Genomic DNA, 15794 nt, shown 5'->3' with positions numbered 1-15794 from the left:
CTGCGATCGCCGTGGCTGCCTATTAAACCATTAGATCACCGCTGTCTAAGTTGACAGCAGTGTCTAAAGGGATCTTATATCCATCCCTGGTGGTCTAGTGGGGGGGGGATCGTACTATTTTGGTTGAAAATTTATCTACCAGAACAAGTGGATTTTCTTGAGGGACAAGTAGATTGTGTTCCGCTTTAGTCCCTTGGACAAGTGTTTTTTTTTTATTTTTATTTTTTAAATTTCCACACCCCTGAGTGTGTTTAGGGTACATTCGCACTGACTGGTTTACAGTGAGTTTCCCGCTAGGAGTTTGTGCCACAGCGGAAAATTGCCACAGCTCAAACTTGAAGCAGGAAACTTACTGTAAACCTGTCCGTGTGAATGTACCCTGTACCTTCACATGGGGGTCCAAGCATCCAGCTGTTGAAAAACTACTTTTGCAACAGCTGGAGGCACACTGGTTGGACAACCTTCAGTAAGGTTCTGTTGCCCAACTCAGTATTTTCCAACCAGTGTGCCTCCAGCTGTTGAAAAACTACAACTCCCAGCATGTACTGATTGCCGAAGGACATGCTGGGAGATGTAGTTATGCAACAGCTGGAGGTACGCAACTACAACTCCCAGAATTCCGAGACAGCTGACGGTAATTATTTTTTTTTCCGGTTCACTGGACACCGGTATGTCCCGCATCTGCCATATATCGCTGGTCTGAATTGTGACCGCCCTGGGCGTATGCACGGGATGCCTGCTAATAGATATCAGCAGTCATCCAGGTCCGGTCCCCGACCAGCTAGCAGCGGGTACCGGAATTCCCACGGGTGTACCCATACACCCTACATCCTTAAGGACTCAGGATGCAGGGCGTATGCATACTTCCTGAAGAGGTTAAGCTATGATTACATGCTACCACACCATCAGGTGATTCTACCCAAGGTTATCACAACAATACTGTACAGCTGTAACACTTTTTTTTTCTCTTTATTTTATAAACTGAACTATCTAAAGTGTGCAGAAGGTGCCTAAGTGCTTACCCATAATATGCAATAGCCTCTGCACCCCAACAGTGTTTTGAGCCTCACTTTCTCACGGGGCTGCTGTCTATTCCTCATATTAATATGCACCCTTTATAAATCCTGCTAACCGGAAGTGGATGGTGACATGATCTTGCCTGTTGGTGCAGGCGCAGAATCCCAATCAGCTGTACCCTGCCCCACTTCCGTCACTCTGAGCGAAGAGCGCATGCCCCAGCATATGTGAACAAAAATAAACCTTTGTGATATCGCCGCATGCGTAAATGTCCAACATATAAAATTATAGCGTTGCTTTAACCATACGGTCAATGGCGTACATGTAAAAAAAGCCATAGTCCAGAACTGTATTTTTGGTCATTTTTTATATCCTACAAAAATGTATAAAAGCGGTCAAAAAGTCCCATCAAAACCAAGGAGGAAGGTTTTTTTATTTTTTTAAACATGCGAACTTTCGTTCAAAAAGTTTTAATTTCTCAAAAGTAAAACAAAAAACCATAAGTGCTGCGTGGAATAAAAAAACTAAAGTTACAAAATGGCTCTTTTTAAATAATTTTTTCAAATTTTGCCCCACAAATAACTTTTGTCTTGGTTTTCGCCATAGATTTTGTGGGTAAATTAGTAATTACAAAGTAAAATTAGAAGCGTTAAAAAAAAAAAAAAAAACCCTCATGTTGGTCTGTAGGTGGAAAATTGAAAGCGTTACTTTTTATAAGTGGAGGAGGAAAAACAAAAGTGCAAAAATGAAATGTCCCGGTCCTAAGAGTTAAGGTTCACATATCTAGCGTACAACTCGATGAATCCAACTTAAACTCTGAGTGTATCAGCTGTTTAGAATCTGGCGTATATTAAAAGTACATGGCAGACAGTAGAATCCAGCAAGATGCATTTTCCTGTCCGGCATCCATGCTGCACGTTCCACTGCCCAGTGTTCAACTTGATACTGGGTGAATGTGAACTGTCCCATTCAAATGAATGGGATCAGATTCCCTCTAGTGCATTTTCTACAGCGCCAGAGCGAAACACTGCCTGATGCCCATATGTGAAGAGGACCTACCAAGCTTCATTTAACGTGAAACAAATTGAATGTCTCTAATTAGGAGTACTCCAGTCAAATTTTTTTTAATTAATCCCATATGCTGCAGATATGGGTCCCCTGTCCTCCAGCCCCGGTGTTCAGGAAAAATTCATATATATGCCGGCCATCCGGCCAATCACAACTCTCAGCGCCAAATATGAATCTGATGTGAAAAGAAGGACCAGAGAAGTGCAGCCAGCCACCCACGTCTCCAGATTATAAAGGACTATCTCATTGAGTGTCAGGATTGCAGGTACTACAGCTCCCAGCATGGAACAGTCTGGTCCATGCTGTGGCAGTAGTAGTACCTAAAAAGTCAAAAAAGTTGAAAAGTAGTGAAAATGAAACACACTTTAACATATTTGATTGGTTTAACAAGTTTTTTTTTTAAAGCATCCCGACTGCACTATTTCATTGTCAGAAAGGGAACAGGTCTTGAGTTTTTACCCTGTAACCACCGGCAACCCGTTTTACTTTAGATGTTCCCTGCCATGTTTTTATATCCTGGAACGGTGCTTGAAATCTGGAGAAAAGATGATTTATGAATCTCCTGAGCAAGTGCATTGTGCACTGGGCAGTAATCATGCAAACTGCAAGACAAGAAGTAGGCCGTGCCCAGGCTGTTAAACACTCCCAAGCAGGCATGATTAGAAGTATAAAAAAAATACTGCATGCCACAGGGACTACTTGCTTATGATTTATATACGTGGGAGATTTATAAAGCTTTTCTCCAGATTCCAAGCATTGTTACAGGACCTAAAACGTTGTAGGGAGCATAATATAATCTGCTGTAAAACATGCTAGTGGTGGTCAGGCTGAGGGCTAAAAATTCATGACCGGTTCTCTTTTTTTATTTATTTTACTTATTTTTTTTTTTTTATTCTGAGTTTGTCCAGTTGCTGTCATTGTGAATTGGGGGGCCCCCAGTCCTAGCTGTGAGTCATGAGACTTTATTGTTAAATACAACTTAATTGGTAATAACTGTGTAGATTTGGTGCAACGGATTACATGGAACAAGCTCAGAAGCTAAGCCAGCGCTGTACATGGCAAACGTCACCAGTAGAGATGAGCGAACTTACAGTAAAATCGATTCGTCACAAACTTCTCTGCTCGGCAGTTGATGACTTTTCCTGCATAAAATAGTTCAGCTTTCAGGTGCTCCGGTGGGCTGGAAAAGGTGGATACAGTCCTAGGAAAGAGTCTCCTAGGACTGTATCCACCTTTTCCAGCCCACGGGAGCACCTGAAAGCTGAACTAATTTATGCAGGATAAGTCATCAACTGCCAAGCCGAGAAGTTTGTTACGAATCGAATTTACTGTAAGTTCGCTCATCTCTAGTCACCTGTTTTATAGTAAAGTGTCTGGGTTAGAAGAGGAAGATTGGGTGTTACTCCTGCTAGTGCAAAATTAATCTATATCCAAAAGGTTTCTCTTCCTTCTCTCACTATAGGAGTGGTATCCACTGTTGTCCCAGACTCTGCACACAAACTGTTTATTGGAGGTTTACCAAACTATCTGAATGATGACCAGGTAAGAGTTAATTTACTTTTAAGGCTCCTTTTACACATGAGCATTCATCCGTTATTAAACGTCCGTTTTCTGTGTAAAAATGGATGTATAATTGATGAAATAATGGTTGCTAATGGCTGAATATTCATCCATTAAGACCCGTTATAATATCCCTCATGTATTGCCTTAACCACCTCTGCCTACAGACTCCCACAGCCGGGACTACTACAACCATTATGGAACAGACTTCTTTCCATGATGGGAGTAGTAATTCCCTGGCTGTCTGCAGACAGCTGGGAAGGCTACATTAGTGTTTGTACTGTTCAATGAAGGGAGTTGTAGTAAAGGAGCTGAGGGATTGACCGCACCAGCTCTCACTTCTGAGACCCAATGCGATCTGAAGTTATCAAGCATAAGAGAATCGCCGGTACTGAGGAGCCATTCAGGGGTTTCTGCGGGAGTTTTAAAAATGAACATAAAGGCTCATCCGTTTGCCATAGACTTCAATGTTTAAAAATAAGTGCTGTTAATATATCCTTTTCTTGTGACGGAAGAAAAATTTGTGCATGTTCTGTTAATTCTTCCGTCACCACTAACGTGCGTTAGTTATGACTGACTATAACTGCTCATAATGGATAATCAAATCCCAGACTTAAAAGGATGTTAAACGTCCATTACAAACGGACGTTTATATAGAATCTTTTAACAGATGAATTTTAGTGTGAAAGCAGCCAAAGCATGTAATTTTATAACTCCATAGAGGGGTGCAGATACCTTGCTATCAGCATTGGTGTTGGTAAATATTTAATGTAAAATGTACTGCATTTATACAAGGAATACAAAATTTTGTTTCAGAGCAGAATCTTTAAATATATTTATACACATGCAGCAGTAATTGTAAAGGAAAATCTTGTCCAATGTGTATATATACAGAATGAAGCAGTTGCCCAAAGCAATAAAGTGGCTGCTTCTCATTCATTTTAGAGGCATTTAAAACAAAAGCAGCAATTTCAGTTTTTGTGCAAATTTTGCCACTCTACACTGATGCAGAAATGATTAATCCAAAAGACCACAGGAGGTTTCTCAAAACATGCAGAGTAAATGGAGTGATTGCCTGTTGCAACGTATCCAGATTGCTTTCATTTTTAACTCTGAAAAATACCTGAAATCTGGGTGTGGGTCATTACTCCACTGTTCCTTTGCACAAGATTTGATAAATTTTTAAAAGGAGTATTTGTGTTTAAAAAAAAAAAAAGGAATGCAGGGATACAAATTGCATTTAAGATATTCTTAAAGAGCACCAGTGCCTTTTTGAAAATAGTAACTTTTAAAAATAGCAATTTTTTATTCAGCACTTGGTTGGGGCAATATAGAATTATATTAATTGCCATATATAATTATGAAGTAGTACTGAAGCTTTGTGCTCAGTCGTCGCTGCACCTGTTTAAAACGGGAGACCCAGTGCCATAGAATCGCATTACACTGGTACACTAGACAGGTGCTGTGGACGCTGAGCAGGGAGCTCAGTGGACAAGTAGAAGTCACTGTCATTTCAATTAATTGTGAGCAGGTAAATGTCAGAACCCTTGTAAAACATCCAGGCATGTACACATGACACAAGTGTGTGGTAACTAATTAGTACTCACTCGAGTTCTTGGTTCACAGCTTGGACTGGCCAGTGGTGCTCTATAATGTCCTTTCTCTATCGGCACCATTGGGGAACACAGACCATGGGTATATGCTGCTGTCTCTAGGAGGCTTGACACTATGGCAACAAGAAAAGTCTGCTCCTCCCAGCAGGGTATACCCGCCCACAGGCACCTGAGGTAATCGGTTTTAGCTTAGTGTCTAAGGAGGTCGAAATGGTCTGGAGACCAGGTCTTATGTTTTATTTTCCTAGGTTAGGGAAGTGTTAGTTTTTTATTCCTTTATCTTTCTTTCATGTTTTCAGGTGGGGATTCAGGAACTGCGGTTCACCGTTTCCCCATTGCGAGAGGTGGCAGGCATCTTGGATGTACTGTTAACCCCCTCTCGCCAATGGTCAGCATCTGGGGTTGTATTCATGAGTCCGGGTCCCCCTACCTCCCTGTTCGCCTCTTTGAGCTTGGCTTGCTGCAGGTGACGATGCTGGCTGAAGACTTCATAGGAAGACTTCATGAGGTAAGTTCTTCTGACTGAGGTGAGTATATCCCCCCCCCCCCTTTTTTTTTTTCCTCAGGTGTGGATTTGCAACCTCTGGAGACCCTCAGTTTTTTGGCCCACTTTTACTGAGGGGTTGGCTGGACAGGGGTTATTTATTACTGGGGTGAGCAGTGAAATGTGTGGGGCACAGTTTATCTCTCTGGCCACTTATGTGCTCTGGCCACCTGTGTGAGGCACAGTTTATTACACAGTTATTAATGCGGCTCCTTTCGGCAGCCGCGCCGTAACTTTTTATCTGCGGGCGCACATTGCGCCCATCTTACTTTCACTCTAGGCTGCCAATCAGTCAGGCTCCCTGCTCCTAGCACGCCCCTCTCATGTCAATGGCCGGCATTTCTCTCCTCTTTGACTGATCTAGAGCGGAGTCTTCCTCACAGCAGCTGCCCTGGGGACACAGACTTGGGTGAGAGTTAGTTATTTTTTACTATGTCCGTACCCAGAACTGGTCCTCCCTCTAAACAGTTAACTGGAGTCTTCCAGCCTGGGTTCTCTCCCTCCCCCAGTCTATATCAGACTTGGCTCAGATCTCCCGTTATGTGGTGACTGCATTGGAGAGGCCCTCTGGAGGGTCCCGCTCTCCCCCTATATTGACTCTCTCGCAGCGTCATAGGAGTGTCATTTTGACTCATCATCCGAGTCTTCTGGCAGGCACGGGCGCTCCCCTTACAGGCATCGCCCCGTTACTCCGCCCTGTAGCAAGCAAATAAAGCGTCGCTCCCCTAGAGAATGCTCCCATGGTCGCCGCTCTGGCTCTCCAGACCCGTGTACCTGGTCAGTCTCTCCCTCTTCCAGGGCCGCCTCACACGTTCCCATTCACCTGGAGAACTTGTGGATGAAGTTCCGAGTCTGCCTCTGTTTCCGAGGACTGCACGTATGTCGGACATGGTGCACTCGTTGGTCTCGGCCATAAGAGACAGACACCTTCCATCTAAAGGACCCAGGAACTTCGGACGTAGCTCCAGGAAGTTTCCTTCATCGTGCCCAACCTCCAGGGCTGCCTCACATCGTTCTCATCCATCCGGAGGATTTGTGGATGAGGTTTCTGATTTGGCCTCTGACTCAAAGGACCGCACGGATATGCCTGATGTGGTGTACTCATTGGTTTTGGCCATAAGAGACTCCTTCCAGCTAAAGGACCCAGGAACTTCGGACATGGTCCAGAAGTTTCCTCTAATCATGCCTGACCTCTTCCCGGGCTGCCTCACCTCGTTCCCATTCTCCTGGAGAACTTGTGGATGAGATTTCTGATTTGGCCTTCGAATCAAAGGAACGCACGGATGGATGCCTGATGTGGTGTACTCATTGGTTTCGCCCATAAGAGACCCCTTCCATCTAAAGGACCCAGGAACTTCGGACGCGGCTCCAGAAGTCTCCTTTTTCGTGCCTGACCGGCACCCAAGACCTTCAGCTCTCACGCTGAATTTTACGCCCTGCTGGTATCCACCTGGAAGCACCCTGACAAGAAGTTTCAGGAAACAAAGATGGTTCAAGCGTGGTATCTTTTCGACAAGGACCTCATTGCTCAGTGGATCTGCCGGTCTCCTGTCTCTCTAAGGTGCCTACCTGGCGGTTTGCTGATGCGGCTGCATTCAAGGATCCAGCGGACATGAAGGTGGAGACTTTGGCAAACTTTGCCTTTTAGACAGCAGGATCTTCCTGCTTTTGCTTCGGCCTGGGTGTCAAGGGCACTTTCAGTATGGTCTCCCATCTCCGCCAGGGCAGTCTTCAAGATCCCTTGGGAGACTTTATTTAATCTAGCTCTCCGATGCTCCGCAGCTTCAGATTTTGTGTTCTGCTTCCATGCGCAGCCACTGAAGTCTCTCCATTCGGTGCTGGCGTCCCTGGTTCATGGGGAATTTTCGTTCCTCGATGAACATAAAGGATGCCTGCCTCCACATCTGATTGTTTCCCAATCAGCGGTACCTCCGCTTGCAGTTCCGGACGGTCATTTTCTATTGTGACTCTCAATTTCGGTCTGACCACTTCTCTGCGGACCTTTACCAAAGTCCTGGCTCCTATGATAGCCCTTTTATGGACAACAGTTGTTTCCGTGATTCCTTACTTGGACGACCTCCTGATCAGAGCTCCAGCCAGGGCCCAGATCCTGGAGAGTCTTAGTCACAACCTCCAGACCTTGTCTTACTTCGGTTGGATGGTCAGTCGGGACAAGTCCAACCGCTCTCCTGGAGCTCCAGTTTCCTTTCGCTTTTGCATGGATGTCCTGGGTCGGTTAGTGGAGGCCGTGCCATTTTCTCCAGTTCCATCACCGACCTCTTCAACTGGTGATTCTCTTCCGGTGGGACCGCAAGATCATTCTCTCGACAGTGTCTGTCCCTTCTATGGTGGCTTCCTGCCCCTCCCTGCCAGTCTGTCGGGCTGGGGAGGTGTTTTCAGGGACTGGCCGGTCTGGGGCCTTGTTCCCCTGAGAAGCAGTTTTCCCCTTCAACATGTTGGGCCTAGGGCAATCCTTTCTTTGCTTGCTTCTTGGGAAATTCCCTTCTGGGTGGAACTCGGGTTTCCGGCCATCTCGGCTATCTTCATTCCGGGCATCTCTGGGATGTGCTCTTCTCAGCCGGTCCTCAGTCGTACTAGGCGAGTGGTCCCCACATCTGGAGATGTTTGCAGTGATCTGCAACCCCTGGGGCGCTTCAGGCATGGACCTCTGCACGTCCCGCCACAACCGAAGCGTTCCTCTCTCTTGGTCGGGCTTTGCCCTACCTTCTTTCCTCCCCTTCCTATCTTTTCGGGGCCTTGAGGAAACTCTGAGGGCGTTTCCTCCATTCTCGTGGCCCAACCTGCGTGGTACGCAGTCGTGGTCAGGCTCCTGAACGACTTAACATTGCGCCTTCTCTATCGTCTAGACCTCTTATCTCAGGTCTTTTGTGCCACCCCTATTTACCGTCTCTCCTTTGGACAGCGTGGCGGTTGAGACAGCGGTTCTGAGGACCTTTTTTGAGGTTTCTCTTCCTGAGTGGTTCGCACCATGCTGAGGGCACACAAGCCTTCCCCTGCAAGATTTACCACCATACCTGGCGGGCTTATTTTCGTTGGTGTGAAACTCAGCCTTTTTTCTCTGGTCGTGGTTTTCCTTCCCTGGCCCCTTTCCAGTCGGGGCTGGCCCATGGGTTTGCTTTCCGCTCCCTTAAGGGTCAAAGGTTTGGCCCTTTCCATTCTTTTTCAAGCTGCCCCTCCCTATCGGTCCCCCTTCTTTCCCTTGGGACATGCACTTGGTCTTAGGTGCCCTGTGAGGCGCCCCTTTTGAACCTCTCAGGGACATTTCTCCGCCTCCTTCCCCGGAAGGTGGCGTTCCTTATTGATCTTACCTCTGTTAGGAGGGGTCAGAGCTGGCAGCTCTATCCTGCGGTTCTCCGTTCCTGGTTGTATACCAGGAAAAGTTGTTTTCAGTCCTTCTTACTTGAGATGGTTTTTTTTTTTTTCATCTGGGAGAGTTTGCTCCACCACTTGGTTCTGGTGAGGGCTGTTCGGACTTGTCTCTGTCACACTTTCCTTTCGGCAGTGTGACTCCTTTTTGTTTTTCCGGAAGGTCGTCGTACAGGACAACCTGCTTCTACCGCCACCGTTTTTCGGTGGATCTGGTCTGCTATTTCGGAGCTTACTGCTGCAAGGGGAAGATCCCACCCTTCAGGGTTTTGGCTCATTCCACCAGTTTTTCGGGGCATCCTGGGCACTCCGCTACGTGGCTTTGGCCTCGCAGTTCTGTAAAGCGTCCACGTGGTCGTCTTTAGACACTTTCACAAGGTCCTACCAGATTCATACCTCTGCATCAGCTGATGCTCCTCTGGGCTGTAAGGCGTTGCAGGCGGCGGTGGTCCAGCCGTCCACCTGACTGATTTCCTTACCCACCCAAGGGACTGCTTTGGTACGTCCCATGGTCTGTCCCCCAATGGAGCCAATAGATAAAAGTGGATTTTTATGATTACTGTAAAATCTTTCTAGAAGGATCCATTGGGGGACACAGCTCCCAACTTTTTTTTTTTTTTTTTTTTTTCCTGGTGTTCCTATTTATCTGTCCGAGGGTGTGTTCAGTTACCTTTTTCTTCTGGTTGCTCGGACAGTGTGGTTTTTCTCTTGACCTGTCGGTCTTCTCCTATTGCTCTGGGACAAAAACTGATTACCTCAGGTGCCTGTGGGCGGGTATACCCTGCTGGGAGGAGCCGACTTTTCTTGTTGCCATAGTGTCAAGCCTCCTAGAGACAGCAGCATATACCCCATGGTCTGTGTCCCCCCAATGGATCCTTCGAGAGAGATTTTACGGTAAACATAAAAATCTCCTTATTCTGCTGCTTAGAGTGAACTATTTATCAGAAAGGAGCATGTAAGAATGGTTGTCCCACCTGAGACCACACATATTGGAGAGAGAACTTCCCAGCAAAAGCTGGTAATGATAGTCTATCTTTCCACTGCACCTTCCATAGATTTATTTTGGCTGGTTTTGCAGACACAGGAAAAAGCTGAGCTGATTTTAGAATGGAATAGTCTTAACCGGAGAAAGAAAAAGCTTGATAACAAGAGAGTGGGTTGTCTAATAAGATGTATTACAAAGTTTCTTATATTCACTTGCTCTATTGATCTAAGCCAAGTGTTCGATGACCATGCCTATTTCATTGCAGTGTCATAAATGTAACTTTTTGCCTATTTCTCAACAGGTTAAAGAGCTACTTACTTCTTTCGGACCTTTAAAAGCTTTTAATTTGGTAAAGGACAGTGCTACAGGCCTATCTAAAGGATATGCTTTTTGTGAATATGTGGATATCAATGTCACAGATCAGGTAGGTTATGTGTAAGAAATTGTATGCTGTATATAAAAGTTTTCCAGGTCTCTTAAGGTTGCAGATATTGAGCCATTTGGCTCTGACGCCACCTTTAAGCTGCAATCACAGCAGCTTTTGTCAGGCCTGGAGCGGCTCCAAAAAGTAAGGGTTTGAAGGAAAGACTAGAAATGTTCACCTTTTTGTATCCTCTTGCCTTACCTATGTACTTGGGTGAAATTTTTTTATTTTTTTTTAATCAACTGGTGCCAGAAACTTAAGATTTTTTTAAATGAATGTAATTAAATCTTTAATTCTTCCAGTACTTATCAGCTGCTTTATGCTCGAGGAAGTTTTTTTTTTTTTTTTTTTTTTACCTTGTATTTCTTTTGTCTGACCAGTGCTCTTTGCTGCCACCTCTATCCATATCAGGGACTGTCCAGAACAAATCCCCCATAGCAAACCTTTCCTGCTCTGGACAGTTCCTTACATGGTCAGAAGTGTCAACAGAGAGCACTGTGGTCAGTCATTTTTGTACATTATGGCGGTTTCACGCATTTACTCCCCCCCCCCCCCCCAAATAATTCAGGTCGCTGCACTGTACTTTGTATTCCTGTGCCCGGGCTGCAAATATTTAAAAAAAAAAACTTAAACTTGCCTTCGTCCTCCGTTGTTAAGGAACCGGCCTCACTGTTCTCCGCTGTTCTTGCTGCTTCTTGGTGTTGGGACATCACAGAGCCTTCAGCCTATCACCATCCGGCTCCTACACGACAATGCACTTAGCCTATCGTCAGGCGGGGCATCGCGGCTGCCGGTGATGGGCTGAAGGCTCTGTGACGTCCTAACACCAGGAAGCAGCAAGAACAGCGGAGAACAGGAAGGCAGGTTCCTTAGCAACGGAGGACGAAGATAAGTCAGTTTGTTTTGTTAATATTTGCAGCCCTAGAAATAGAAAGATCATCCAGCTCTCCACCGCGGCCTCAGTGCACGGACTCGTGCGGACACCACGAGGACGAACAATAGAAAAGTAGAACAATGTCCAGCACAAAGCACGATGCAAGATGGAAATTTATTGTAGATACACACAGCAAACAGCAACACGGATCATGGAGTAAAGTGACGCGTTTCAGCAACCTTAGTCGCCTTAGTCATACAATGGTATACTCAGATCAGTCTGGCTCTTATAGTGGGCGGCACCGCCCCCCTCACCAGGTGAAAACACCTGAGTGGGACGGGGCGGTGCACAACCACACACAAAGGCCAGACTGACGTCTGCGTTCACACTAGACAAAAGAGAAAAGAACACTGAACAGAATATATATAGCTCACATATGAAATCAGCTGTGAAATATCATAAACGAGGAATAATATAAATAATCAAAGTTTCTAGGGATAGGGACTAACCAACATGTATAAAAGACATGGTAATAAATCAATAATTTAAAAACACATGATAGTATATATTGTCAGTCACACCCTAGGTGTGCTCGAGTTTGTCAGTGTTGGACACAGTATAGAACCAATACCATCATCATTTTTAAGATTTCAAACCAAGTCACTTCAAGTATGGTAAATAATATTAGTGTGTTAGAAAAAAAGAGAAGGACTTGGTACAAATGAACTAAAAAATAACATTATATAAATTAAGATCTAATCCCCTGGATATACCCCACATCCGAAAGCAATGGCCAAAGAAATTACAAGAAATAATCATAAGCTAATATAAATATAATATAAATATTAGCCATCTGTATAGGCGGGTGCGGGACAATCCATAGGAAGATATCTAGGTTCTATAGAAAAAACATAGTGGAGGAAGGGAGAAGGGCCACACATCCAAAGTCTATAACACCACATATAATTGGATATAATATACTTATAAAATAAAAAGTACATAAAGAACATATATCGTGGTAAATGTAGACCTATGGGAAATATCAACTAATGGAACAAGAGGACTAAATAATATAAAAAAACTGAATTATAAGATCTGCTATGTGGGAGGGGGTATATGAAATAGCTGTATTATATATTGAGCTATGACGTCCCCATACAAGTGGGTTCAGTGAGGGGATAGGAACAAGGGCAAGACATCAAACAAGTTCGAGGGATAAGACGAACTGTCAGAAAGTATATTTCATTGTATACAAATCTAATAATATAGCATGGTGTCTTGCCTTTTGTTCAAACCCCTAGGAGCCCTAGTATCAAGTTTTAAAATCCAAAACACCTCACGGTCAAGTAACTTCTTTCTATGGTCTCCACCGCGCAAAGGCATGGTAACTTTTTCTATGCCCTGAACATATAAGCTGCGAGTTGATCCAGAATGTTTCTCTGCACAATGTCGACTCACCATAGACACGTGCCGGGAGTTAAAATGGGGGATGTCCGACAGGTGCCTCCGAACTCTAACCTTCAGTGCACCCGTCGTGCACCCCACATATTGGATGTTACACTCCCAGCACGTGATGAGATAAACGACATGGTGTGTGTTACAGTTGACAAATTGTGTCATGTTGAATTTTTCACCATTGGATGCTGACACAAAGCTCGTGCTGTTGAGCATAATAGAACAGCAAGTGCATCTGCCATGACCACATCTGAACGAGCCCTGGTGTTGCAGCCAATTAGTCTTGTGACTTCTAGTGTTCAAGAAGAGACTGGGAGACACTTTATTAGATATAGTTTTGGCTTTCTTAGAAATGCATCTGAAACCGCCACTGAATATTTCAGAAAAAGACGGATCACCTGAAATCATAGGAATATATTTCTGCACTATATTGCGGATAGCATGAAAGTCATCACTATATTGAGTCACAAACGTGATGGGGTGATGTCTTTGCATCACCATAACGTTATCACTGGTGGGACAGGACAATCGCTTCCCACCAGACAGAAGTTTTGGGCGATCACGGTCGCGGGCAATATTTATCGCCCGTTGAATGTGCCGATCGTGGTAGCCTCTTGATTTCAAACGAGATGAGATGACTCCGATCTCACGATCAAAGTCCTCCTCTCTAGAACAATTACGTCTAGCACGAATCATCTCACCCACGGGCAAATTTTTTGTCACGTGGGTGGGATGACACGAGTCAGCTCGTAGAATGGAGTTCACATTGGTCTCTTTCCTATATGCACTTGCTGTTCTATTATGCTCAACAGCACGAGCTTTGTGTCAGCATCCAATGGTGAAAAGTTCAACATGACACAATTTGTCAACTGTAACACACACCATGTCGTTTATCTCATCACGTGCCGGGAGTGTAACATCCAATATGTGGGGTGCACGACGGGTGCACTGAAGGTTAGAGTTCGGAGGCACCTGTCGGACATCCCCCATTTTAACTCCCGGCACGTGTCTATGGTGAGTCGACATTGTGCAGAGAAACATTCTGGATCAACTCGCAGCTTATATGTTCAGGGCATAGAAAAAGTTACCATGCCTTTGCGCGGTGGAGACCATAGAAAGAAGTTACTTGACCGTGAGGTGTTTTGGATTTTAAAACTTGATACTAGGGCTCCTAGGGGTTTGAACAAAAGGCAAGACACCATGCTATATTATTAGATTTGTATACAATGAAATATACTTTCTGACAGTTCGTCTTATCCCTCGAACTTGTTTGATGTCTTGCCCTTGTTCCTATCCCCTCACTGAACCCACTTGTATGGGGACGTCATAGCTCAATATATAATACAGCTATTTCATATACCCCCTCCCACATAGCAGATCTTATAATTCAGTTTTTTTATATTATTTAGTCCTCTTGTTCCATTAGTTGATATTTCCCATAGGTCTACATTTACCACGATATATGTTCTTTATGTACTTTTTATTTTATAAGTATATTATATCCAATTATATGTGGTGTTATAGACTTTGGATGTGTGGCCCTTCTCCCTTCCTCCACTGTTTTTTCTATAGAACCTAGATATCTTCCTATGGATTGTCCCGCACCCGCCTATACAGATGGCTAATATTTATATTATATTTATATTAGCTTATGATTATTTCTTGTAATTTCTTTGGCCATTGCTTTCGGATGTGGGGTATATCCAGGGGATTAGATCTTAATTTATATAATGTTATTTTTTAGTTCATTTGTACCAAGTCCTTCTCTTTTTTTCTAACACACTAATATTATTTACCATACTTGAAGTGACTTGGTTTGAAATCTTAAAAATGATGATGGTATTGGTTCTATACTGTGTCCAACACTGACAAACTCGAGCACACCTAGGGTGTGACTGACAATATATACTATCATGTGTTTTTAAATTATTGATTTATTACCATGTCTTTTATACATGTTGGTTAGTCCCTATCCCTAGAAACTTTGATTATTTATATTATTCCTCGTTTATGATATTTCACAGCTGATTTCATATGTGAGCTATATATATTCTGTTCAGTGTTCTTTTCTCTTTTGTCTAGTGTGAACGCAGACGTCAGTCTGGCCTTTGTGTGTGGTTGTGCACCGCCCCGTCCCACTCAAGTGTTTTCACCTGGTGAGGGGGGCGGTGCCGCCCACTATAAGAGCCAGACTGATCTGAGTATACCATTGTATGACTAAGGCGACTAAGGTTGCTGAAACGCGTCACTTTACTCCATGATCCGTGTTGCTGTTTGCTGTGTGTATCTACAATAAATTTCCATCTTGCATCGTGCTTTGTGCTGGACATTGTTCTACTTTTCTATTTGCAGCCCTGGTACAGAAATACAAAGTACAGCGCAGCGGCTGATAATTTGGCGGTGGGGGGAGAGAAGCTGCGCATGCGGATGATACGATTAGTCCCCCGATGTGGAGTTCAGCGCTGGGCTGATAAACCGGCGAGGGAGAAGCAGAACAGCGCCTGCGGGTAGCACATGATTAGGTGACAGCGCGCTGCGGCAGATAATTCATTAATTCGAGTGGGGGAGGGGCCCAACCGGTATTGCGGTATGGGCCAAAATTCATATCGTGCAGGAAAAAAATTTCGGTATTTGGCATGACCCGGTATACTGCCCAGCCCTACCCTGACATAAGATGACCGCGGGTATATGCTCTTGCCGCTAGGAGGCGCTGACACAAGGCATACAAAAAGTTGGCCCCTCCCAGCAGGCTATACACACCCTACTGACCATGAGCTAATCAGTTTTAGCTTGGTGTCCTAGAAGGCAAGAAACAAGTCTGGGGTTCTCCAGACCTGGTCTTTTGTTTGTTTTTTTTTCCAGATAGG

General features: G+C 44.5%; 1 protein-coding gene across 2 annotated transcripts in view; it reads left to right on the top strand.

Moving 5' to 3' along the window:
* U2AF2 (U2 small nuclear RNA auxiliary factor 2) overlaps positions 1 to 15794 on the top strand; it is a 63818-nt gene that overhangs the window by 27168 nt on the left and 20856 nt on the right. For both annotated transcript variants that reach the window (XM_056542697.1, XM_056542696.1), the window contains exons 7-8: positions 3548 to 3627; positions 10476 to 10598. In XM_056542697.1, the coding sequence (XP_056398672.1) occupies positions 3548 to 3627; positions 10476 to 10598 (203 nt within the window). The remainder of the gene's footprint in view (positions 1 to 3547; positions 3628 to 10475; positions 10599 to 15794) is intronic.

Source organism: Hyla sarda, chromosome 10 (assembly GCF_029499605.1).
Source record: "Hyla sarda isolate aHylSar1 chromosome 10, aHylSar1.hap1, whole genome shotgun sequence".
Lineage (NCBI taxonomy): Eukaryota > Metazoa > Chordata > Amphibia > Anura > Hylidae > Hyla > Hyla sarda.
Note: the sequence above shows the minus strand (reverse complement) of the source record. Positions and strands in the feature narration are given on the sequence as shown.